This window comes from Lutra lutra, chromosome 3, assembly GCF_902655055.1.
Source record: "Lutra lutra chromosome 3, mLutLut1.2, whole genome shotgun sequence".
Classification (NCBI taxonomy): domain Eukaryota; kingdom Metazoa; phylum Chordata; class Mammalia; order Carnivora; family Mustelidae; genus Lutra; species Lutra lutra.
In genome coordinates, this window is record NC_062280.1 from 61359800 (window position 1) to 61385143 (window position 25344).

General features: G+C 38.1%; 1 protein-coding gene across 5 annotated transcripts in view; it reads right to left on the reverse strand.

The window, feature by feature from the left end:
- Positions 1-24746, reverse strand: part of FIGN (fidgetin, microtubule severing factor) — a 133500-nt gene extending 108754 nt beyond the window's left edge. For 2 of the 5 annotated variants that reach the window (XM_047721965.1, XM_047721967.1), the window contains exon 1: positions 23133-23298. Coding sequence is in view for 1 of the 5 variants with exons in the window: in XM_047721964.1 (XP_047577920.1) it covers positions 23133-23157 (25 nt within the window). In the remaining 4 variants the exon portion in view is untranslated. Of the gene's footprint in view, positions 1-20346; positions 20699-23132; positions 23303-24078 lie in introns of those variants that run through there. The other 3 variants (XM_047721964.1, XM_047721966.1, XM_047721969.1) reach the window with 3 other exon arrangements.
- Between the last annotated feature and the right edge of the window lie 598 nt (positions 24747-25344).

Genomic DNA, 25344 nt, shown 5'->3' on the forward strand with positions numbered 1-25344 from the left:
TACACTCCCCACCCCACCACATGGTTCCTCCATCGCTTTGCTTTTTTTTTTTTTTTTTTTCCAACTTGAGAATGATGCACCAGGAACAACTACAAAGTACAAAAGATGAATCTATGGTTGTGACACTTGTAAAGGGTAACCCTATTTCACAAGTGAGATGGGACAAAAAAGAAAGAAAAAAAGGCCACTGAAGCAATAACTGCTCACTGAATTACCATTAAATTGTAAGATTTACAATCCGATGGACAGTAAGTGCATATCTAATGGAGTTTGTCCTCTAAAGGAGTATAAAGTGAATCTTTGCAGCATAAGATGGGTGTAGGTGATATATGTTTCTTTTAATCTGTGTTTTTAATTAAAAACAAAAAAAGTTCAAAACACAACAAAAGGACACATTGATGCAACACCAGCAAAGCCCTGAGGCAAACTTAGGAGCCAACCTAATTTTAAATGCACTTTATATTAACTATTTTCATTTTCTCTCAAACTGAAATCACTCTTCCAAATACAAAGTAAGATACATAATCAAGTAAGTAGAGCAAAATGGAAGACATGCTATCTTTCAAACAGCTTTAATACATGAACAGTTAAACTTTTTGAATTGTTTAAAAAAAAACAAACCTTAAGTCCACATGATTGGTTATAAATATAAATTGTGAGATTTTTTTGCTGAAGGCAAAAATTAAAGAGCTTATTAGTAGGATTGTGTCATTTAATAAAGACAAATAAATTCTTCTGTTGACAACATGGAGAGAATTCAAATATGATACTAATGTAATCAAGTATTAATAATATTATGACTATGTTCGTTTTCTTAACACAAACCACCCCCAGAAAGGAACTGACTATTTTGGAACAAAGTCACCTAAAATACTTTAATTAGTTCTTTAGTACATTAAAAGCAAATTCCAATCCTCATTCCCTGTGCTGCTTTCCAAAGTAAACATTCATGAAATAATGCCCATTTTCTACCTCATGACAAACACCTAATAAAACACATCTGGTCAGAGATTCATGCACATGGATAATATTTATCAAGAGCTTTCTGGAATAGGAAAATTGATACAAGGTAGCATAAGTAATACTATTAGAGGATTTATTTATTTTATTTTGATAAATAGGTATCTTTTAAGTAGTATTTCAGAAGTCACTGTCCTTGAATCAAGTAAAATGTAAAACTGTTATGCCTATTTTGCAAACCTATGCTTTGCTCTTCTCACCTCTCCCCAACATGATCTGAATTTTATTTTAAAGGATTAACAAGTAACACATTTGATCAGCAATGATATCCTTGTTCTCTTAAACCTTAGTGAATCAAGTTCGCTAAAGGTGAAGTAGTGGAATTATCAGTACAAGTGGCTATGTCATCAGAGCCTTCAGAAAGGTGCTATACAGAAATGCCTAAACAAACAGCAGCGTCAAGGATTTTATATGAGACAGATACACACAGATCTCTCTCTTTCTCACACACACACACACACACACACATGCACGCACATACACACGCACAGCCTGCCTCTGGTTATTAAAAATATGAAACCAATTCACTGCTGTATATAAACCAAAAGGCTTTTGCAATCCCTCCCTTATTAATTTTAACTTCATTGCCAGTTTAAATGATGTACCATTTTCTGCCCCCCCCCCGCAACCCCCGCCAAGATATTTTTAAAAGATTCTCTTTAAAAATCAGTTCGTTAAAGCCCCTCTCTATGCTACAGTAAGCCGGAGAATTTCCAGCATCTTATGAAGACCAGTGGACCACCTGATACTTTTTCAGCGGAGTGATAAAATTAAAGGATGGCTTTGATTTGCTTGAAGGATTACTTCCCTCACTTAATTGTTTAAAGTGCACAGTATTAACACAAAGAGGGGGAAAGAAGAAAATTAAGAAGGTGACTGTAGAGCCTGAGCTAATTGCAAGCTGATTAGATTGTGCCATGCAGGAGCTCTCCCTCCGTTACATACCATCACAAGCTCTGGTCTTTTCCACCCTGCTGCTGCAGCAAACAAGCTGATTTGCTAACAAAGTGGTCAGCTCAGGCACTTGCACAGCGGCTCACGGGGTCCACAGACGGCTGCTCTCCATGCAGAGACTCTCAAGCTCCATTTTCCAATCTGATTACACGGCATCTTGTTCCAGCAGCCTTAAACCTTCATGGCAGTTTACCAACATTTTCATCACTTTTTTCTTTTACAAAGCAAAAGAACTGATAAGCTCTCAGGTACCCAGGATTTCATAGTCAATGGCTGGCCAGCAGCCAGCATTCCCTCACCACACAACTGTTTCGGGCCACACTGCATAAAGCAGACAGGATTTACCAGACAGCACAGAACTAGTAGAATTTTGCCATGTGTACAAGTAAGCAGCATGTTTCTGCCCTTACGGATCTCAACTATTGTGCCTAATCACATCTAGGAAGTACAGAGACCTAATACGCGCTCTGCCTGCCCCCCCCGCGCCCCCATTAAAAAAAAGAGGTGATACAAAGCAAACCAATAAGCATATGGCCATGAATTCACGATTACCCTAACTAACATGCTCAGGAACTCTGCCTGGGAGACGCAAAGCACTAGTAACTGTTTTTAAAAGCCCTGGTTTGACAACCTGAACCAGTTACCTTGGTGACGAAGAAAATGATCTTAAGAGACTTTTCATTAAAATCAGAAATGGTGAGGACGCCACAAAATAACTGATCAGCATCTTAAGACTTTCCCAAGCCCCTAGAACTTTAAGAAACAATCACAATGACGACGACAACCCCAAAGATGCAGAAATGAAGTACCAAATCTATCATCGGAAGCCACCTCATGAGAATTACTTACTTCCTTTAATTCCCAGAAATCACATCATGCAGTTAGCAAGTGGGAGGTTCAGTGTAACGGATTCCCATTCAAAAGTTTAAAACAATGACTGCTGCATCATTTCAGGTAGAACACCTATGTGTAGATGTTTCCTCCTGTGTAATATTTTTAAAATTCATTTTTACCTATGGCCCATGGGCCTATGATACAAAATAAACACGCTTCCATTCAACCAAAAAACAATAAACAAAAAAAGAGTAACAGAGCCACCTCCCGCCACAGCCAATAACTTTCTAACAGAGATAACGAAAAGAAAAATGGGCTTTAATGGCTGTGGCTATTCCTGGTTCATTTTTGCATAATATTGATCTACAATAAAGGGTCTGGGAGGGGAGGGAGGGAGGAGAGGAGTCTACAGTTATGGGAAAAATGTAGGCTCACACGATGCCTCGGTTCTCCAGCTCACCAGTGCACTGACCCTCTGTATCTCGGAGTCATTAGCTGGAGTCCCAGCCCTGCCTCCAGGAGGGGGGATTTGAACTCATACACCGAAGTGGGGAGATTTGGGATTTTGAGCATGCCAGACAGAAGGGTCATTCCTCCTCACTGATGAGGAGGACGCTTGTCCCCTGGGGAGGGGAAAACTGGATGAGTGACTGTCGCAAGATTCAGGCAATGGATGTGCTGCTGACTCAGGAATGGACTCTGACAGCCACCCCCTGCTTCGGTCCAGCGCTCGGAGTGGGAAGTGGTTTTAGGGCAGCCACACTGACAGGTACATGCAAAAAGTTAAGCGGGAATAGGAGAAAAGGAAAGAGGGAATGAATGAGCAAATGCAACAGCAGCTCCTTCTTGAGACATACGCATAACATACAAGAAACAAACATCTTTCCTATTGCGAGTTGATATTGCCCAAGAGATAAAAGATATGTGTGTGGCTTTGCATATTTAGAATACCCACAGCACTTCTGAATGGACTTTAAGAGAGGACATGCATTTTAAAAACTCACAGACCAGACTCAGTGTATCTCCATGACCACAATACAGCAAAACCCTCTAAACTCATAGAAAGTATATGCACCCAGCCATATATGTATGTGCATGTGGGTGGTATCGTGCATAAATGACTGTCAACTTAAAATGCCATTCTTTAATTTATATGCAAATTCTACCTCTGGTAAAATAAAAACATATTTTAAGCAGCTTATAGTGCCAACACATTATTCCCATGAATGATTCCTAGTAAACTATTTATGCCAACTGTGTTTTTTTTTTTTTTTTGATTTATTGGATGGTGAACGAAACCACTTAAACTATAGTTGCCTGTATGAATCAGTAATTTTCATGTTTCTAATTAAAATGTAAACAGCATAATGAAGACATCAAGTTTTTAGGCAAATGTCTCTTCCCGTGCCACTTGGGGTATGGTAATTACTGGAGCAGATCTATGGATGCTCCTGAATCCTCTACAAGTCCAGATTAAAAGCATTACTGCTAAACCTGGCTTTTTACACGAGGGGATTGTGTTCTCTAACCCATTCCCAGTTTGCTTACAGATGCACATTGGCACTACCTTGAAAACCTAGTCATTAAAAAAAAATCAAAATGGAAAATAACAAACTAAGTAATTTATATTTAAAATGTTGATTATAAAATATTTACTGGCAATCAAAATGCTGGAACTAGATCTACTCGGATTTGATTCTCTGCCATTAGCTTCTTGAAAAAAGAAAGAAAGGGGAAGGGAGGGAAGGAAGGAAAGAAAGAAGGGATAGAAGGAGGGAGGGAGGGAGGGAAGGAGGAAAGGGAAAGAGGGAAAAAAGAGAGGAAAAGAAAAATAGCAACCAAACAGTGTCCACCCTAAATTTCCAGAGCCCGGATCTGGGTTGTGGGATAGAGAGATAAGCGGATGCCAGATTCAAAGATATTGTTAGTTTCCAAGATTTATTTTGTTTAAATGAAAAAAAAAAAAAAAGTACACAATACACAAATTAGCAACATTTAAAAATAATATATAACCCATGGGATTAAAAATGTGCCACTTTCCCCTCTCATACTCAAGAATGTAAAAGTACCTTTGATATGAAGCTGTAATCTGTCTTCATTTTTATTTCAGCATCTAATTCTCTCTGAAATTCGTCAAAATGTATCCTAAAGCAAATGACCTCTTACACGTGCTGAAGAAATACATCACCTCTTCTGCCTACAACTGTTAATTGAACCTCCCTCTGAAGCCTCTTTTTCCAAGTTAACCAGCACACTTGCTTCTCGTATCACTACCTAGCACTTGAACAGTTTCTTTTTCGGTTATCCTTCTGCACTACCCCCCTCCAAACACCTCTCACAACTACTGTGGCCACACCTGCAGCTGAGTGGTCCTGGCTGAAATTCTTGGTGAGAGGAAAAGTCTACAATGTGTAATAAAAGGAGGATTCTCCTTCTCCCCTCCCGCCCCCAACCCTGGACTCAAAGTCCACAGACGGACTGATAGGGCCAATTTTCATATTATTTTTACATAAATGCTAGACAAGCATGTTGCTGAGGTTGGCTGTGCAAGAAATGTGAGTGTGTCGGAGGTGACATGAGGCAGAGAAAGAGAGCAATTTTTGCACTGTTGTGTTTATTACTAAAGTAATGCCGACAAATAAATATATATCCTCCAACGTGGGGTCAGAAGGAATGTTTAATTGAAAAGCATTTGCTACCACTTTTCCATCTGAAAACATATAAGCTTTCCTTTCCCCCTCCCCTCCCCCCCCGGGCTTTGGACACAGAGACATAGTATTTTGGGGGTGGGGGAGGGGTGGGACATGGAGAGAGAGAAGGGACCTGAAAGAGGCATATTTTGGTGATGTTTAAAATTTTTCTTAACACCTTTGGGGGTTTTCAGAGGGAAGGAAAGCTGATTAAACAAGGCCAAGTGTTTTGTCGGCTTAAGGGTGATATCATAGTTGTGTTCAGTATCAGAAGTGTTGCGAGTACAGGCATCATTTCTATTCGCTTTGTGCCAGAAAGGTAAACACTGGATAGCATTGTGGATTAAAACAATAAGAAATCCCTTTCCTCTCAGGGTTTCAAGGCCGTGTTAATCGGGTGTAATTTTTAATGAACAGTAGCTGCTTGGTACTCATTCAAGACATTTCATTAGAAGGTTATTCATTTAAAAATCAACGTTTCAACCATATCAAGCTGTAACCTTTCTTGAAATGTAAATGAATGGTTTAAATGAGAAGATTAATAAAGAAGGGATGTTCCCATTCCAAGCATGGCATGCTATGTATTTTTAAATTTGTCTATGCCAGATGCTGTCAGTCAGAACAAAAAACTGTCCAAGCAGACAATCTGTGCGTCTGAATGTTGATCATGTTGGAAAGTACAGGGGGGAGGGGGGGGAGTGTGTCAAGGATTCATGGTCCTTCATCTTTGCAGTAGAGCAAACACGTCTCTCAGTATAGCGACAGACAGCTGCTTCCACTTTCTAATGTGCCCTAACTTAGATCACTGAAAGAATTGTCAGCACTCAGAGAAACACACAAAGATAACACAGCCAGCTGCCATGGAGGGGAAAAACAGCACAGCTCAGAAGAAATGGGATTTGTTCCATTTGCATGATGCTGTCTCCCCTGGGCCCCTTTCTTTCAAATCCAAAGCACAAAAGACAACACTTAACATATTTGCTTAAAGATGACAACCTCATGTTGATTTCATTTGGATGTAACAGTGTCAGGATTACAGATATAAGAATATATTATATCTGTAACAGAGACTGACAAATGTACCCATCAGTGGAACTGTCTGATTCATCTGCTTATACAGCCATTTTACCATCCCAAGGGTGCCATCTAAGTAGTAACTTTAGAAGACTGAAGGTCTAATTTTATTACACCACATTTCAACCTACTAAACAATATTATTTCTAAAATAGATCATTTTTATTGGAAGTCTCCCTGATGAAAAATCCAGTAGACACCAGAGAATTTATGAACTGTATGGGTCCTTTGAACTCAATATACTGCCCATTTTAAACAACTTTTCTTGCTCTATGGCAAAAATCTCAGGATCAAATAAGGGAAGGAGAGAATATGTGTGTTTTGAGTAACTAACTGTATTGATATATTAAACAGATTTTAGAGCAAGGAGGGGGAAGGAGAGAGAAATCGATCGATTGATTATATGGACAACTATAAAATCAGGCCTTACCAGGTCCATCTGAATAAATTCTTTGTGACCACTTATGTCTGTCTATTCTCATATATGTCTTCCCTTAATGCAACATCTGTATTTGAGTAGCAACTATATGAATAGTCGTTGCCCATCAGTATCTCTTGGACATATACTCAATCTAATTTTCAGTTAAGGTATTCTTCAGGTAGAGGATAAGACCAGAGCTAACCTGATTTAAAGCTAACCTGGCTAGTCACAAGTCATAATTTGTACAGCTTTGGAAACCAGTATTCCAAGCCCCTTTATTTTCACATATCTTTATTCTACGTGGCTTAATGAATTTTGGCTTTATTTTTTAAGCAAATAGAGAGATCTAGGATGATGTGATTAAATAATTTTATTTACATCTACAATACTCTGACTTACTTGATTGGAATTATGGGGACAAGGATGGAGACACAAGGAACAGGTAGAGAGGAAATACCCACTCTCTTCATCTATGCTGTTCACCCATGGACACACACATCCACAAGCACACACATAATGCCTGGGCACATCCAGTACCACAGCCCAACCAACTGACTTTCCATAATGAAATGCTGGCTGCCCGTACTCCTGCTTTGTCCAAAGGAAGCTCTTTGGCATGTTGCTATTTACTTGAAACAGTGTAATCCACTCATTTGGTCTTGTTTTATAAAATAGAGTTAACTGCTATATGTGAAATTTCTGCACAGCAGATGGTTACCAATCATTATTTTCCATTTGTTTAGTTTCTAGTCAGAACAAGAAAAACTGTGGAATAGTAAGTAATGCAAGGAAAACTAGCAGCCTGCGTGATAACCCAACCAGTGCCAGAAGACGCATTAAAAAAAAAATCACTTTTATCACACAGTATATCAAAGCTAAATATAATTTTGAGGAATGAGGGGAGGTTATTCACCCCATCCCCATCCATAAAGGAAAATGCCATTTGAATAATTTATTTTATTTCTTAGTATAAAATCCTCTAAGATTTAGCCTCTCCATTTTTTTAAGTGATCAAAGTTTCTAGAAGCAACTTATTATAACCATTAATGTTTGTCATCACCCAAGCTGAAATCACTTTCTTTACCTCTAAGTGGCCCAGTTGTCCAACAGAAAATGGGAAATAGGAGCCATTTGTGGACAAGTGCACATGCACAGAAAATTAAGCTGTAAATATCTGGACCGGGTTATTACTGGAATCTGGAAACATCTGGGGCTACAGAACAAGCCAAGCCCCATTTCCACAATGTCCAGGTAATTGCTTAAATGATTTATGCCTTACGGTTTCTATTAAAAATGTCTTTAAAGAGAAACATTTGTAGGCTGGGTTCTGCAATAAAAACTGGTATCTGATTTCACTTGCACAAAAATCTCGTGAAAGATGCTACATTTCTTCAAGGACATGTGCATGATACACCAAACCCTGGACAAAGACGGGGCTGGAAGAAGGCGTGGTCAGTCGCTCAAAGAAAATGATCCTTGCAGGAAGGCAAATTTTAAGTGGCTTATTTGTGATTGGTTTTTACTCTAATTAAAATAACCCATTTAAAAAATTCTCTTCGTGCACCCATGACAAATATATTCAAGCCATTTGAGGGTACACTATACTTCATTATCCATTTGCAATTTCAGTTTTAACTAATTCCTCATAAACCCTGTTTACTGAATCTTCGAATGAGTATCATGCCAAATATATCCCCCAAGGGAAAAGTAAGTGCCACCTCCCAGATAGACCTGGGCTACTTAGTTAAGAATCTGGAGTGAGATTTAAATTGGCTCACTTTGATGGTGTCTGAATGGAGCTACCAACCGGCCACTCAGAATGAAAGAGCTGTAAGTGCCGTCATGTTTCCTAGTTGCTCTACTGAATACAAACACACACACACACACACACACACACACACACACACACACACAGCTGTGCTCACTTGAAATAATTTTACGTTTCATTTTAGGTTTAAGCCAAGAGGACAAATATAGCCTCCTTGGTATTCTTCAAAAATTGTCACATCTAGGCCTAATAAAAAAAATCAGTTATTGACAACTTTCAACTAAGCTTCTGGGGAACACCCCCCCCCCTCAAAAAAAGAGTACAACAATTGACCACCAACTTTTAATCAAGGCTCTTATTTTGTGGCTACCAACTTACATTACTACGGTCTCTGGGAAATCACCCAGTTTTCCTCTGGGAGGACTAAAGGAAAAAAGGCTAACATTTGAGGCATGAAAGATCTGCATGGATATTTTTATTTAGTTAGCTTAAAACCCCACAACTTCCTGAACATAAACATGGCAGAATTTTAAGCTATGTCTTTTATTTTTTACTTTTATTATTTATTTATTTATCTATCTGACAGAGAGAGAGTGTGCGTGCACAAGCAGGGGGAGAGGCAGAGAGAGAGGGAGAAGCAGGCTCCCCACTGAGCAAGGAGCCAGATGTGGGATTCGATCCCACGACCCTGGGATCATGACCTGAACCAAAGGCAGACACTTAACTGACTGAGCCACCCAGGCGCCCCTAAGCTATGTAGCTATGTCTTTTAAATCTTCCCTTGATTTAGTTTGGTTTTTGGAAAACTACCACTGCAAGGATTTTTAGTTCATAATTGTTACTCTCACTCTCATGGATTTTAACTAATTTATTTAAGCAATTTTAACTTGCTTAGTTTATTGAATGGTTTCTAGAACACCAGTAGAGCTGATTTAACAAAGGAACTAAACATATTATTTTAGTCAAACTGCAAAAATGCTTTTGCTACGTTTCAAAATCTCTCTTTTTCTACCTACAATGTCCTATCCTTCTGTACTACTGAAGCTCTCTGCTGAAGATGCAGTGTTTTCATGCAATTAACTAAGCAACATTCGTCCACTGTAGTTCACTTAATGGCATTTATTTGTCATAATCCAGTTCAACAATTAGCACTGCAGATATTTCTTCTATATGGAGTGTATGAGATCAACCTAGATTTCAGCAGGAAGTGGTAACATAACATCTAGAACTTTCCAGATCTGAAAAGCCCAAATTAAAAGAAAACTAGTGAGCTTCCAGTCAAGGTTATAGGCTGCCTTAGTAAAATTGTGTTTCTAAAAACATGACAATAGATCCTTTGGGGTTTTTTGTTTGGTTGGCATTTTTTGTTTGTTTGTTTTTTGGGGTTTTTTTGGGGGGAGGGGTTTTTTTTTTTCTGATTTCTTTCACAAAGCAAGGTGAAAGAGTTCTTTTCTCTGGTACATCCATCTTCAGGTTCAAAATACACAAATATAAAATAAAAATCTTGTAAAATACTGCTGACTACTCATTACCATTTCAACACTTTGATCAAATTGAGCTTACCTTAGAAAATTTTGCAATGCCATTTGTTTTAACATTAGTGACAGCTTTGAGGAAGAAAATGACTCTTCATAAGCACACAAACCTGACTGGTAGTGCAGAGGAACCACCAGAAGACAAGGTCATTGGGTGTAAACCCTGCTAAATTGCTTACTACCCAGTATTTAGTACAACATAAAGTAATAGTGTCAGACACTATTGAAATATAAAACAAAAATATGCCAATTAAATAAAATGTTAACCAAAGACATTCACAAACTGCAGAATCAAGGAAAGTCTCCTATCAAATGTAGATGAACTAGTTTGCATCTCACATCATAGCACCCTAATACCATGTAGTCCCAAGGAAATCTCTTTTAAGTGCTGCTGGGGCACAGATCTGCACACTGCGTATTTATCAGAGAAAAGACAAAATAGAATGAAATGCCTCAGGAGGTGCTGATTTTCTATGTTCAACCAAGGCTGAATAACCCTATTTTGGCAAGAAGCTGATTTGGAAGTCTCCTGGTCTAGTATTTTATGATTCGGTAGCTTCATTTTTTTTTTTTTTTTTTTTGACTGCAAACACACAAGGAAAAAAAAGATGTAGAAAGATTTGAAGCCATTTGTTACTACTTTATAATCAAAACAGGCTATGCAGTTTTGTTCTGTAAGATTTTTCAAGGTATTTTTAGAATGTTCTATTTTTATAAAATAGTTTAAACGCTCTTCTCTCCCGACACATGAAAACTGAATAAATGATGGTAAACTCCTTTTTAGGCATATAATTAATTATAAAACTATTTTTCAGGATTATGAGGTCTTTCCTTGGTAACTAACTTACATGAAGAATACAGAAATTTCACTTTTTAAAATGAAATATACAAGTTTAATATATATGTTGTTTAAATATTTTAAAAAGTATCTTCCAATTTCTTTAAGTAAGATTAATAAAAGATTAACCAAGTGATAGTCTCCGATGTTTTTATCAATTCAATTCACCAAATAGTTATTGGACACTTATTACAGGTCTTGCACCGTACAGGCATGTTGAGAAGATTAAAAATAAAAAATGAATTAGATGTGCTCTGATCAAAAGAAGTTTACAGGTTCATAAATGAAAAATACAAATGCCTTGCAATCTACAGTAGAGGAGTGATGATGGCAAATGATCAAAAGAAGATTTTTTTTAACAGAGCTTAGGGAATATCAAGGAGATATTGAAATGGATCCCGGTTAGGGTGGCTCAAGGAAGTTTTCACAGATGATGCAACACTAAGTTAGATGTCAAAGTCCTGGTAGGATTTCAACAGGTGGACAAGAGCATTCCAGGGAGTAAAAAGAGGAGGAATAAAGACTAAGTAGACATAAAGTAGAAGAAAGATAGAATCGCTTCCTGTTCGATAAAGATCCAAATTTCATACCGAACTGTAATTTATATACATATTTTAAAAGGATTTGAAGGCCCTAACTCTGCTACTGCTTAAATTAATCTACTTGGCAGTCTATATCTCTTACAGGGAAACAGCACTGGCTAACTAATACTCATCAACTCACAAGATAGTAGAATTGCTGACATATTTGCTTGCAACCAATTAGTAAGCATATTTAATGAATGGTTACCACCCTCCTTGAAGGGTTTAACGAAGTGATAAATGGTCCTTGAACTTCTTTCATTGTTTCCAAGACAATTTCTTTAGTTTCTTAAAGAGAAACAAAAAAATCTTTTTCATCAGTCACTGACCACCAGCAAGGTACCAACTTACTCAAGCTTATACTAGTCCATGACCAAGCAGTCACGGATTAAATAGAATTGGAAAAAATCTTTATAGTCATTGGATCAACTCTCCTTCTATAAAAAAAGCAAGGAGGCTCAAAAAGGTTGAGTGACTTGCCCAGGGTCACAAATACGATAGTCTTAGCTTTTGCTGACACTTCTCTTCACCACTTTCACTTTTCTGAAGTACTCCTGCTAGGGTGGCGGCAATGTTCTTAAAATTTTTCATAGATTGCTGTTTAACTTTGCCAGATAGTGAACTAACTCTAGTACATATCATCAGTACATTTAAATTCTGAATGGGTATCTCTAATTGTATGTCTTCAAACAGGAATAATATTTTCAAGTGGAGAAAATTTTGGATCTCATGAAATGCACAAAGTTTTGGTTTAGAGATGAGGTTCTTAATCCTAACTTTATATCCGATTCATTGGGGGAGCTTAAAAGAAACTGGGCATCCCCTAAACTTCCATTTAACTGGTCTGAGGTAACTTTGGCACGCTGCTTGGTTTGTTTTATTTTGGACACTGAATTACAGCTAGCACGCAGAGTAGACCCAAAATTTCTCATTAAACTTTGCGCAAAGCAAATCAAATCATACATCTACCTTAATGGTTTGAACTCTAATAGTGGCAATAAATGCATTATTTTCCAAAGAAGCCTTAAAAAAAGATATACCCCAATCCTCAATGGCTTTTCTTCTGTAATCTCACTTGTGGTCTAGTCAAATTGAGTATGTTGAGGGAGAAAAAAGAATTTAAGAGTAACATGAATCATCCTGAAAGGCATGTATAATTTTCACACTTTTTCAAATTATGAGAAGAAAAGAGGGAGCAATAGCTCTTTTAATTTGTATGATCACAAATCCCATATAATCAAGATTTGATATAGAATGTGTCATTTTTAAAAAGGGGAGTGTGATAGCTACATGCTATTTACTGTACACTTCACTAATTCTTAACAAATAATCAGTTTTCTCACATAATTATATTAGTATTTGATTTTTTAAAATTGCCAGTATCATTTTTAGAAACCATCATGAGAAGAGCATCATCACCCTTTGCTTTCCTCAACAACTTCCCTAATTTATTTCCTTCTAACTACTTCCCCATTCCTACAAGTTGTCTTTCACCTGGTGTCCCTGCCAAAAAATGCTGTTATACTTCCTCCCACTACACAGCTCAATATCCTCTTAATTAATTCAAACTACCTCCTCATGGCATAAATATCATATTCTAGCAGCTCAAGTGAAATTTGATTTTCCAGATGATCAAATAAGAACCACCCTACAGATAAATACTAAAAAACAAAAAGAAAAACAAAATGAAAACCCAGCTCATCAAAACAGTACTCAGGTATGAGTAAAACTGGGTCCCAGTAGCGGAAGGATGGAGGAGACAGCATGGTTCCCAGCACGTCCGCAAATAGCAAGATAGGTAGAAAACCTTGCTCTCCCTGACCCCAGCAGAAGGACACCTGCACAGCTGGCTGTTAGAAATTATAGATGAACACAAAAAAGATACATGTTTAGGTACACATGTGCATTACAATGATATATCAGCAACACCTACCATACGAAAGTTTAGGAATAGTGGCATTTTGTAGAGTAAGGTAGATTCCAGAGAAATAGAATTATATTGGGGTAGAACTGTGGATTTTTGTCCATCGTTATAAGCAAACTATGCCACATGTTGTGCAGTGTTCTCATAGGTACTTCTAAAGACAAACAGTACAAAATAGTTTCCCATTAAGGTTTTTTTACTTTGATCTTAAAACAGAATAAAATGACACAAAAATAGAACAAACAAGCAAAACAACCATTAATGAATTGTATGATTTCACTGAGGACTTATTAAAAGAACAAAGGCATAATAAATATCTTCCAACAGTAGAATTTTTTCCTAATACTTTAAATGTTTAAATGTTATTGATAAAGATTTCACTCTCATGTTAAAAAAAAAAAAAAATCCCAAAAGGAATCCTGCAAATGTGCAGAATTTTTCTTTCTCAAGAGACACTTAGCTCAGTCTCAACATCCACTTCTGCATAAGAATCTTTAGTGCCACTATCCCACAATCATAACTAAATTCATTTTGATGACTCATTGATTGGTACTCTTATCATTACATAAAGCCTATTTTTGAAATTAGGGAATCCTTATTCTTAGTACATTTAAAATCCTCCCATAGAAAGAACAAGTACTGTTCATGTAGGTATATAAAATTCCAAAGGTGGTGATATTTTCTCCTTCTAGTTTGTCAGACAAAGATGTAGGTCATACGGGGTCCCAAAGTCTCCATTTGGGTCATATCAGTATTCCCCTAAAAAATGTGGCTTGATCTTCTGAATAATGCAAATGAAAATCCCTCTTTAAAGAAGAATTTTGCACCAATACTGCTGGCATAGGATACTGCGATCCGGGCAGGGTATTAGACCCCCATCTTTTGTAAGTTGGGCCTAAAATTGACTCCAGATTTGTGACTCATGAAGGGAAAGTCAGTTTTAATATAGATATGCTTTAAAAAGTAAAAATGGCTATAATTCTTAACAAGTTACATATTGGGTATTATTCTTAAAAATGACTCATAAAATATCTTTTTAAGTACTTAAAGTCATGAATATGTTCTTCTCTTTTACCTTTGCTTGAATGCAATTTTTCATTTTCCAGGAAAGGATACATTTTCTAACTAACCCCGTTAACCTAATTACTCATAAAGAAATACCCAAAATGTCCCTGACATCAGTACCTTCACAAAGAAATGTATCTATGCACATGCACGAGAGCATATTCCATTTAGATAATCAAAACTGTAATTTTTATTTAAAAGATTCCTCTCCATCCATGTCATTCCTAGCAGTAAATCTATCAAAAGCGCTTAGGGTTTGCAAACACTAAGGCTCTACCTATGTTCTTATTTCCTCATTCACATACTTAAACTCAAAAGTATTAACTCTTAGGCTTAAAAGAATAACAGTATTCTGTTTGTTTAATGGTCTTTGTTTGATCTTAAATGGGGTTTGTAATGAAAATGCTTTCAATCTGAAGGGAACCTTTTATCCTATTCAGAATAATTATCTTGTAAGATTAAAATCAGTGAGTCATACCTAATTAAGATTTATAATTTAGCATCATTCAGGTATATGATCTAAGAGAAAGAGTTTACAGTCTTAACTTCAATTTGAAATGGAAAGGGAAAAGTGAATAAAAGGGAAATAAAACAGTTATTTGGGGCATAACAATGCACTATATTGCCACAGATTTACCCAGATTCCTTGTTTAATCCTTCCCAAGGCCAAACACGTATTGTGAAAAGCTAACACTCTAAAGGCTAGGAATAAGGTGGGAGAAGAAGGGTTCTGATTTAAATTATACTATAGAATTTCTAGATCGGTTATGGAACACTAAAAAAATATGCTTGGTGGCTAACCACCTATCAAAATATTACAAATTTATCATGCCTTTGAGGCAAACAATTTCTAAACTGCAGGGTGAGTTTATAATTAAATGGGACACTGTTCTAATAGGTATTTTGAAGCCTCCTTTCATTAAAGCACATATCAACTGAGAGAGCAATGCCTTGTTATTACACAGGGTAAAGCTTTCTCTTCTGAGAAGGTCTCATATATAGTATTTCTCTCCACAAAGTCTAACAAGGCATTCAAAATAAGTTCAATTTCTTTTCTTCCTCAGAAATATCTTTAAAGCCCCCCACCCTCACCCCAGTCTTGGATTATAGAAAAGAATAGTTACTTTTCCGAGGTCTTTGATATTTCCTTTCCTGGCAGAGTCATCTGATGTGAGAAATACCTTTTGAAAATAAATGGTACAACTTCAAGTGCACTCAGATCCATTACTTGCTGGACATTCCATCGTATCTCAGTTTTGATTTGAAAAGGCTGCTTGACTTCAAAATTTAGTTTTAGGTATCTCAATATGATGCTTGATCTCATTGAGAAGTATCTTGGGAAGCAACAGTGTAAACGTTTGGTCCACCCCTGGACACAGAATGTTCAAGCCCAAGGAGAAAGGAGTCCTACCTGCTGACTATCTTATTCAAGGGAAAAGGGGGTTATTTCAACCCAGGTTCAGAAACCAAGTTCACAATTTGAATATAACATACTGCAGTTAATGTTCCTGTATGAAGGAGTCAGTGTGCCCCTTTAACACAGCTGTCACCGTGTGTTTATGGAGCCACGATGCCACTTTCTAATGTCAAAATATCAATGCTGCTACTCTTACAACAAGGTAATTACTTTTGCGTTGGCCCCTTGTGTCTGAATGGCACTCAGTGAGCTGTGCTTTTATTTTTGACTGGTCGGGATTTTCTACATGTTTAGAGGATTTCGGATTCTACCTTAGAAATACTTATTTACCGTGGGCTTGACACTTAGTGGGGTGGTGGTGGTACCTAGCAACAGGGAAACTTCCAGGCTCTTACTGCACACCTTACTAAAATCCACCCCAGTCATTCTGAGCCTGCGAGCACATATTTAAGTACGTACCTGCCTGCGAGCAATGACAAAACACAGGGCTCCTTTTAAGAATCTCTGTACAGGAATTCATGGGCTACATGGAGCACACATCAGGCAAAGGGCAACAGGAGATAAAGGCAAATATTTCTGTCACACCAATTCATGTGCAGAAAGAGCAGAAGATACCTAAAGGTCCATTTACCATTGATTCTCTCACTCAGTGACCATCAGTGTTTCTTTGGGCAGAGGCACAGGGAACAACTGTGGGAGAGTCAGTCCCTTAAACAGGAAACCCAGTGACTTGCACCGAGCAGGCCCTCAATGATAAAAGTTTGTGGGTTCTGAAGGCAGGGCTAGCTTCATTGCCCGCGACCTGCACACACCCCCAGGGTCCCCCACACAAGGGCCCTGTGTTTGGTTTACTGCTCTGCTGTGGCTGTCTCGAATTTTTAATAAGTTTTGAACAAGGTGCCCCACATTTTATTTTTTGCACCAAGCCCCAGAAATGACATGGCCAGCCCTGGGTGAAGGTGACAATGCGTGTTGATGGTGCAAATAATAAATCAAAAGAATAGCCAAAAGTTTACAGTTACATCTGGAAACCCATGGCTTCACGTTACACTACTTTTAAAATTTTATTTTGAAGGTTACTGTTTCCATGAATAATACCTCCTCAGGAACCAAAGCAGGAAAGTAGAAGTCATTCATTCTCAGATGGGTTTACCGTCATATGGATATGGCATTTAATCAACTCTCAGTTGCTTAAAAAGCATCCAATTGACATAAGGCAAACATTACTTGAATCTGGGAAAAAAGAAAGACTTTTTTTTTGGTGGATGAAGAAAATGCAGTTTCTGTTCTCTTGCCAGCAATACATCCACAAGTGGAGTGGAGTAAATACATTCATTACCAGCAGAAATCAAAACTCAAGAGAGGAACTGAGTAAAGTTGTTTTTGATACTAAGAAAACATTTTACCGGTATTTTACGTTATATATTCTGCCATAAGAAAATCTTTTTTGTAAGCTATAATATTGCTGATAAACTTTTTATAAAAGCCACTCTTGACCGAAAATGAGAACAAAAGTCTAATAAGAAGCAAATGTCCCAATGCTATAAAAAAAAAAAAAAAAATACTTTCTAAAAGAAAGATTTTCCCCACATAAAAATATGAATACTTAAGCTAGGTCACAGGGTAAAAAAAAAAAAAAAAGTTTAACCTTGGGCCTCCACAGAATAAACCACACGTACAACTTTCAAGATGCATTGGTCTCTAAAGTAATTGGAAGAGTAATAGTATAAATGTTCTCTGAAAGTCACAGTGGCTCAAATATAAGCAAACATAGCCATTTGTACATATATTTAACATGAAGACTTCTGATTCGAAATTCTCCTTTGAATTTCCTGCGTCTAATACCCGGAGACAACAGCCCACCATATGCAATGTTAAGAAGTGTCAATACTCAAGTAACAAGACAACAAACAGATTTGTTGCATAAAATATGTAAATATTATTAACAGGAAGTGCCATGTGATAGCTGATGTTTGGTTGGTTTCTGATCATCTATCTTTTCTGCCACCTCAGTCTCCCTGCTAAGGCTACCATCAACAGGTAGCAGACACATGTGCCGTGCTGAGGCAGAGTCCTGAGCAGGCATCCGTGGGGCTGCCTGAAGGAAACAGCAACCCACCTGCTTTTGATTTGCTGCAAACTTATCAGTACAATTTATTTTCACCGTATTCTTGCCTATTCCTTATTTCCACTATCTGCATTTCTTGGAGGGAGCATCTTTCAAGTAAAATTGCCATTTGAATGATAAGACCAAAAACCCCCAAAGATCAGTAATCAGCAATCATGTCCAAGCAGCTATGCTTGAAATTTCTACCATAAGTTAAGTGAAAAAGTTAATGATACAAATTCACGTTTATAATAAAAGGAAGAAAATCACCAATTCCAACCATGATTTAAAGCACTTGCTAAACAAGCATTTGTTTTCAGTTTTTGAAAAGTGTTCATTTTTCATAGACAAAAAATTTAGCTATAATTGTGTGTGTGTGTGTGTGTGTGTGAGAGAGAGAGAGAGAGAGAGAGACAGTTAATTGAAGATGGAATCATTTTTGGACTTGTAGAAGTACCCCAAATAATTTCTAAGTTCAACTGATTTTAATGAAACATTAGCCCTTATATGCCCCCCAAAGAAAGAGACAATTATAATAAGATTTTTTTTTAATTGAAGGAAAAAAATTGCATTGCTTTCTGTGCCATTTGTTTATTCTGGCTTTTCAATGACTTGAGATAAAAAAGCAGATATGCTGATTAATCAAGTCTTATCGATCAGTAGCATATGTCAATATTTCACACAAATGTCTACAGAACAATTTCTCCCAATCAAAAATTTATAAATCAGTTTAAATTCCTGGTAATTAAATTTTAGCCCCACAACAATAAATGTGGTACTTTATAAAAGTAGTATGCAAAATGTGTACTTAAGAATATACTGATAAAAGGCAAAACAGCAAACACTTCTATTAAGCAAGATTCTAAGAACAAACTGGAAAGTACAAATCATAAAAGCCTGCAATTGTTTCAAATACACCTAGCAATTCTGCTGATTTCAGACTATTAAAACTGATTACTTAATTAGGCAATCATTCAAGGCATCTAAACATTCACAGACAAAAATAGGGAGTCATTAGAAGAGCCGTCTTCACCTTGAGATGAAAATTCTGAAAAATGTTGCAGACACATAAACTTTCGGGAATCTGTCCCCATGCATGAGCTAAGCAAAATATTAAAATCTAAAAGGTAACAAGCAAAGCTAAGGAGAAAAAGAATTTACCTCTAGTGATATCACTCATTTGTCTTTTCAAGTAGCTAATACCTTAAACAATCTTGGAAATGTCAAGTTATAACACAGATATTCTCTATCAATTCTTGGAAGAACTACTTTTCTCCCCTGTGGTCATACTCTTATACTATCTAAGAGTAATTAATAAAATTTCTGCTCTCTTATATGTCTATCAGAAGTACCTGCCTACAAACAGGTTTTCAAAGTTCCTACCTAACATGAATAAAAAGAACAAAAAGATTTTCTATTCATGGAAAGCAAAACAAAACAAAACAAAACAAACAAACAAACAAAAAACCCCACAACTGAGTACTGGAACCTCAGCTACTGGAGTCTTTAATGTAACTAAAGAAAAAAAAAAAAAGAATCTCTGTTTTCACTCAGTAGATACCAGAGATAATTTCAAGAATATCACTGATTCAGTGTAGTCAGGAAAAATAAAATATTCTGTACCCCCTCCCCCAAAAAATGGTTCCTGAAATAATTCTAAGGAGACCCTATAAACTGTCTTTTTTAAGAGAAGAGAAAAAGCAAGTCAACTCACACATACAGCTTCCAAATAGAAGTCTTACTCTCTTCCAGGAAAACAACAATGAGATTTTATTACCCTACTATTATTCTTTCATTTCAGACATGATTAATTAGCAAGTATTACACTTCCCAAAACTCTCACCACACTCTTTGTGGTCTATCAGCCTAGTTGTTGAGAGATCCATATGAAAGAGCAAGGAGCCAACAGCAGTATAAGACAAGTATCCAGAAACTATTTCAAAGGAACACTTCTCTCCTATCTTTGCCTCCCAAACTGAAGCAGGCTGCTTTTAACTGCTTTCACAAAAAAATTTTTCTTAATTGGTTATTTTCTGAACAATACCTTTTAAAATTTGAATAATGCATGCAACATATGCCGTATTCAAGAATACATGGCATGGTTTATTTGTTACCTACCTATATTTTCAGGCTGGAATTCCAAAAGACTTGAGTGAGTCCATGTAGTTTACACTGATAACCATCCACAAGCACAATTAATAAACAATAAAGCTGATGTGAGCAAGCATGTTTGGGAAAATGGCTTTTATAGAAAAACTGTTTCTTTCCCAAAGAAAAACTAACATGTCACACACAAAATGATGAGAGAAAACAGCAATAAAGAACTAAAAGAGAGGATGAAAGAAGAGGGCAACTCTAAAATTTGAATGAATGAAAACTCTGATTCCCTGCATATTGTTCCAAAACACCCTCTCCAAATAATTTTCCCTTTAAAATGATCTGTTTTCAAAATGTCCATATGTACCAAGAAGCCAGCTATAACTGAACATACTATAAATACATATTTAACAACCATCAGTTTATAAAGGCTAGGGTTTCCTCTTCAACCTTTCAACTCTTATGTCCAAAAAACTTCACACATAGTACAGTACTAATAAATAGATCTTGTTGGTTCCAGGAAACATTTTTTTTAATCTATTCTGGTCATAATATCCTTGCTTTTTTTCTGTTGTATTAAATTTAGGATCAAAAACATCAAAGCAGCTTCCACCTCGGACCTAACTTTTAGAGAATCAATGTGACAAGGCAGTCCCTGATAGATGTTTCTCTTGATAAACGACTTGTTCAAAAGAGACATTGTAGCTTTCATTTCCTGACCACAACACACTTTTAATTTGCAACAGCAGAGCTGCCAGAGTGAGAGCACTTGCCCACTTTCCAGCCTTTAGGTTTGTAGTTCTGGTTCCTTTAGGCCACGCGTTTGAGACAAACAAAATCTAAAAATAATCAGAGGGATAGAATTACAGAATAGGAACCATAAATGCTATTTTATACATATACACTAGTGTCTACTTTATATATATATATATATATATATATATATATATATATATACAAATATAAACATATATATAAACTTTTCCTTCCCAGAATTCTAGTATGTGATAAGGCTCCTGAATGACCATCATTTGCACAACAAGCATTTAAACACAGAGAAATAAATTATGTGACTATTATTTAATAGTAAGCAGAGACAGAGGAGGGGGCAATTTACACACTTAAATCTGCTGTTAAATGTCATGAATTATATGATTGCCTACCCCAACGTGTTTTTTACCTATTATTGCAATGATTATTATTACTACTACCTAGAAATCACATTTAAGTATCAATACGGTGAACAGTCAAACCATCCAATTTCTGCTCTCAGCACATTGTCCGAGCTCCGATTTAAAATTTATAAATGTAATATCCTCCTCATCACAGGCAGCAGCCCAATCTGCTCTGAATATATATTACAGCTTTAACATCACAGAGGGAAATCGCCCATCTGGCAATCCCATTCGCTCCAACAGCTCCGGGGGAAAAAAAGCTGTGCTCTCTCCTCCTTAAAACATTTCTCAGGGCAAATTATGTGCATCTAAAATAAACAGTCTTCTTATTGATCGCTTCAAAGTCAACAAGTTCCAAATGCAAAATTCAAATCCTTTTCTATCGTGTGAGAGCAGTGTGTGTTTAGCTCAATAGTCACCAGAGTCCAACCAAAAGTGTGTGTCGCGCAACGGCTCCTGTAGTGCCTTTCCTTGTATTCACATTTGTGTTATGAGAGAGCAGTAACCACGGCCACATTACAGACCCTTGGCAGCTTTGCCCCACTGCTATTTCTTTCTTTCACATTCTCCCTTTCCTTCTCTCTCTTTCCAGGGTGAATGCATGGTGGTAGGGTAAATGTAACAAAAACAAAACAAAACAAAACAAAAAACAAAAACAACCACACACACAAACAACAACAAAAACCCAAACCAGTATAAAGTGGATATATCCTGTGGTTATGCAAAATACTTTTAACATCTTTTTGTTATTGTTCCCTTTTAGTCTTAATTGAATATCACAAAGTATACACACGGCACTGTCACAAGAGCTATTGAAAACCCCCTCTCACTCCATTTATCTGACCTTTTTTTTTTGTGTGAAGAAAGAGGAAAGAGCGATTTCAAACAAAGTCAATTTCAGTGCTTGATTATTTAATTCTGTCACAGGTTAAAAGTAAAAAGCGCTGACAGGCAGACAAGTGAATGGCAAGGAAAAAAAAAACTACCACTGTTTCTTAAAAGGCATTAAATACTTAAAGCAATCAAAATATATATTTTTATTTTTATGTAAAAGACACCCCTTCGCTCACTCACCCAAAAAAAACACACTCAGAAGAACTGATTACTCCACAAAGTGTAATCATCCAGAGAGCAGATAGTCAAATTGCATTAATAGGTTGAGAAAAAAAAATTTCATCCAGTTTTGTGTGTGTACATATATATATATATATATATATATATATATATATATATATATACTTTCATTAGTAAGCAGTCTTTCCCCACACTCCCGCCCTGTCCCCTCTCCACCCAGCCTCCTCCCCAAAAAACCCCACACTGAGTTTAACTAATTTACATACCATTTGACTTCAGTGGTTATATAGTGCATTACTAGTAACATGCAACTTTGGGATTACCGCTAAAACAGATAAAAGTGGACTCCAGTAATCTATTAATCAAAACTGAAATATAAACAAGTGATAGCAAAAGCAAACAAGCATTTTGACAGATTAAAATATACATATATATTTAAAGGGATTATATATCATGAGCGTCTGCTTCCCAAGGAGAGTCTTCAATGGTTTTTATCATGCTATTTAATTTGTCTTTCCTATTTAGATGCAAAGGAAGTAAATTCCAAAACTGACATACCATAAACACTGGTGCTACTGATCATTTCTTGCTGGCAGCACAAAAAGCTGAATTGGATTTCTCACAAGCAGGAATTCCAAAGGTTGCTTTTCATTAAAGCCACTTTTCCTCTCAGCTATCAAATGTCACTGCCTTGAAACGTGGGCCCTTTCGTCAGGTATTCATTTAACCTACATGCATATAATTAAGGGGGAAAGCAACATCAACAAAAAGGGGATCTCAGATCACAGGAGAAGAAAGAAAGGAAAAAAAGCACATGACCAGGAATGCAAGTCCATGTCAATTTCACTCACTCCCATTGAAACTAACAAGAGCTCCGGGGAGGACGGTAATAGGATCAGTGGATTGTATATACCATTAAATTATACATCTTTCTCTCCCGTTCCTTGCCAACAATACGCCCACCACGCTGTACCCCCTCCAAGATGATGTGCTTACATTTTTCTGCAACCGATCTTCTGACATTTTCACGTTCCCCCAGCCACGAGACTGTAATTTAACCTCAACTTTTTGTGTGTGCAAGATTCTTATTTACACTTCTTATTTACTTAGAAGTTAGTTCCCGAAGAAAGTCTAGCCCCACCCTATGGCTCCGCTTTCTTATTTTTTTTTATTTTTGAAGTAAAAAGATAGTAATAAGTAAGCCCAATATAGCGGAAAACGAGATTCTTGCTATCGTGAACTCTTAATCCAATACTATTGTTACAATGATTAAGCAGCAAAAATATGCATTATAATGTTTCAGGGCTACTTTGTACAGAGAAATTAGACAGCAGGTTGGCGTACAGAATAGAAGCGAATGCAAATTAAATTTAATGTTTACGGCACTACTGGAAGATCTCTTTTTATTACGGGTCTTGGATTTATTTATATTCTTAAAAAATAAAATAAATAAAAACAAAAACAAATTTAAACAGATGGTAGAAAACTACGAAGCTCCTCTTACCTGAACGCGCGGAGCGAAAACCCGATAGGTTAGCGTAGCATCGATCCGACGTGTTTGCTGATGAATGGAAGCTAGGGTTAAGTGAAGGTGCCTATGATTTGAAATCATTCCAAGTTTTTGAAGGGAAGACGGACTGCAGCCTCTGCCATGTTGGAATTTCAAACCCAAAACAGCTGCTTGGAAGGAGCCAGCATGCCAGAGGCTGGGCGCAGGCGCAGAGCGCCGCCGAGCCAAATTCAAATCACTTTCACACTAAGAGCCAAAGATCAGTTTTCAAAGGAGAGAGGGAGAAAGAGACGGAGGCTGCGGAGAGGGAGAGAAGACGGGAGGCAGTGGCGAGAGGCGGGCAGTGGAGAGAGACGGGCAGCGGGAGGACCGGGAGGGAGAGGGAGAGACGCACGGAGCCCGCGGAGCTGGAGGGGGAGAAAGGGAGGCGGGAGGCGAGCGGGCGAGCGAGCGAGAGACGCGCCAGAGATTCATGGGCAGGGAGGGCTCAATGGCCGCGCCGCGCTGGCCGGCCAGCCGCTCGGGTCATGTTACACGGCCGGGGCCGCGGCGGCCGCCCAGCCTTGGCGACGCGCTCACGCGGCCCGGAGGGGGCCCCGAGGTCATGATTATGCGCGCAGGGACCCGGAGCTCTCCCTGCCCGCACTCCCGGGCGGCCCAGCCTGGGAAAAGGGGAGCAATGCCTTGGGGTGGAGGGGGGAAGTGGTGGGGGGAGAGAAGGGGCCTTTCTTTCCCACGCGTGACCAGCCGGCCCCTGCGCGCCCCAGCCAGCCTGGGAGGGCCCGGGACAGGGCTGCGCGGCTCTCGCGCCCGCGGGCCCCTCCCTGCGAGCTCCCGGCCCTCTCGACAGCTGCGGCCAGTCCACCCTTCCCCACCCCCCCGAGACTCCGCACACAGGACAGGATCTGGCCCTGAGAAGCCAGGACCTCACCCGCACTCTCCCCTGGGCCCCCAGCACCAGCCAGAAAATGACTTTATCTGCTAAGAAGAGGCAACTTCGGGGGGGAAATCCAAATTAAGCCGGTTCGCCTCCCCCGCCTCCTTGTGAATAAATAAAATCTTAAGTGTCTAGGTGTGCGGTCCACTCTCGCGCTTCCCTGGTTCCCCTCCCTACCTCCCCCAGGCGGCTTGGGCCGGGGAAAGCAGCGCCTGGAGGCCCCCGGTGCGGGCTGCTGGTGCGCCAGCATAGACGTTAGCCTCATGCTTTCCCAACCCCCTTCTATGGAGCAAGCCGGGGACCCAGGAGTGGAGAGAGAGTAG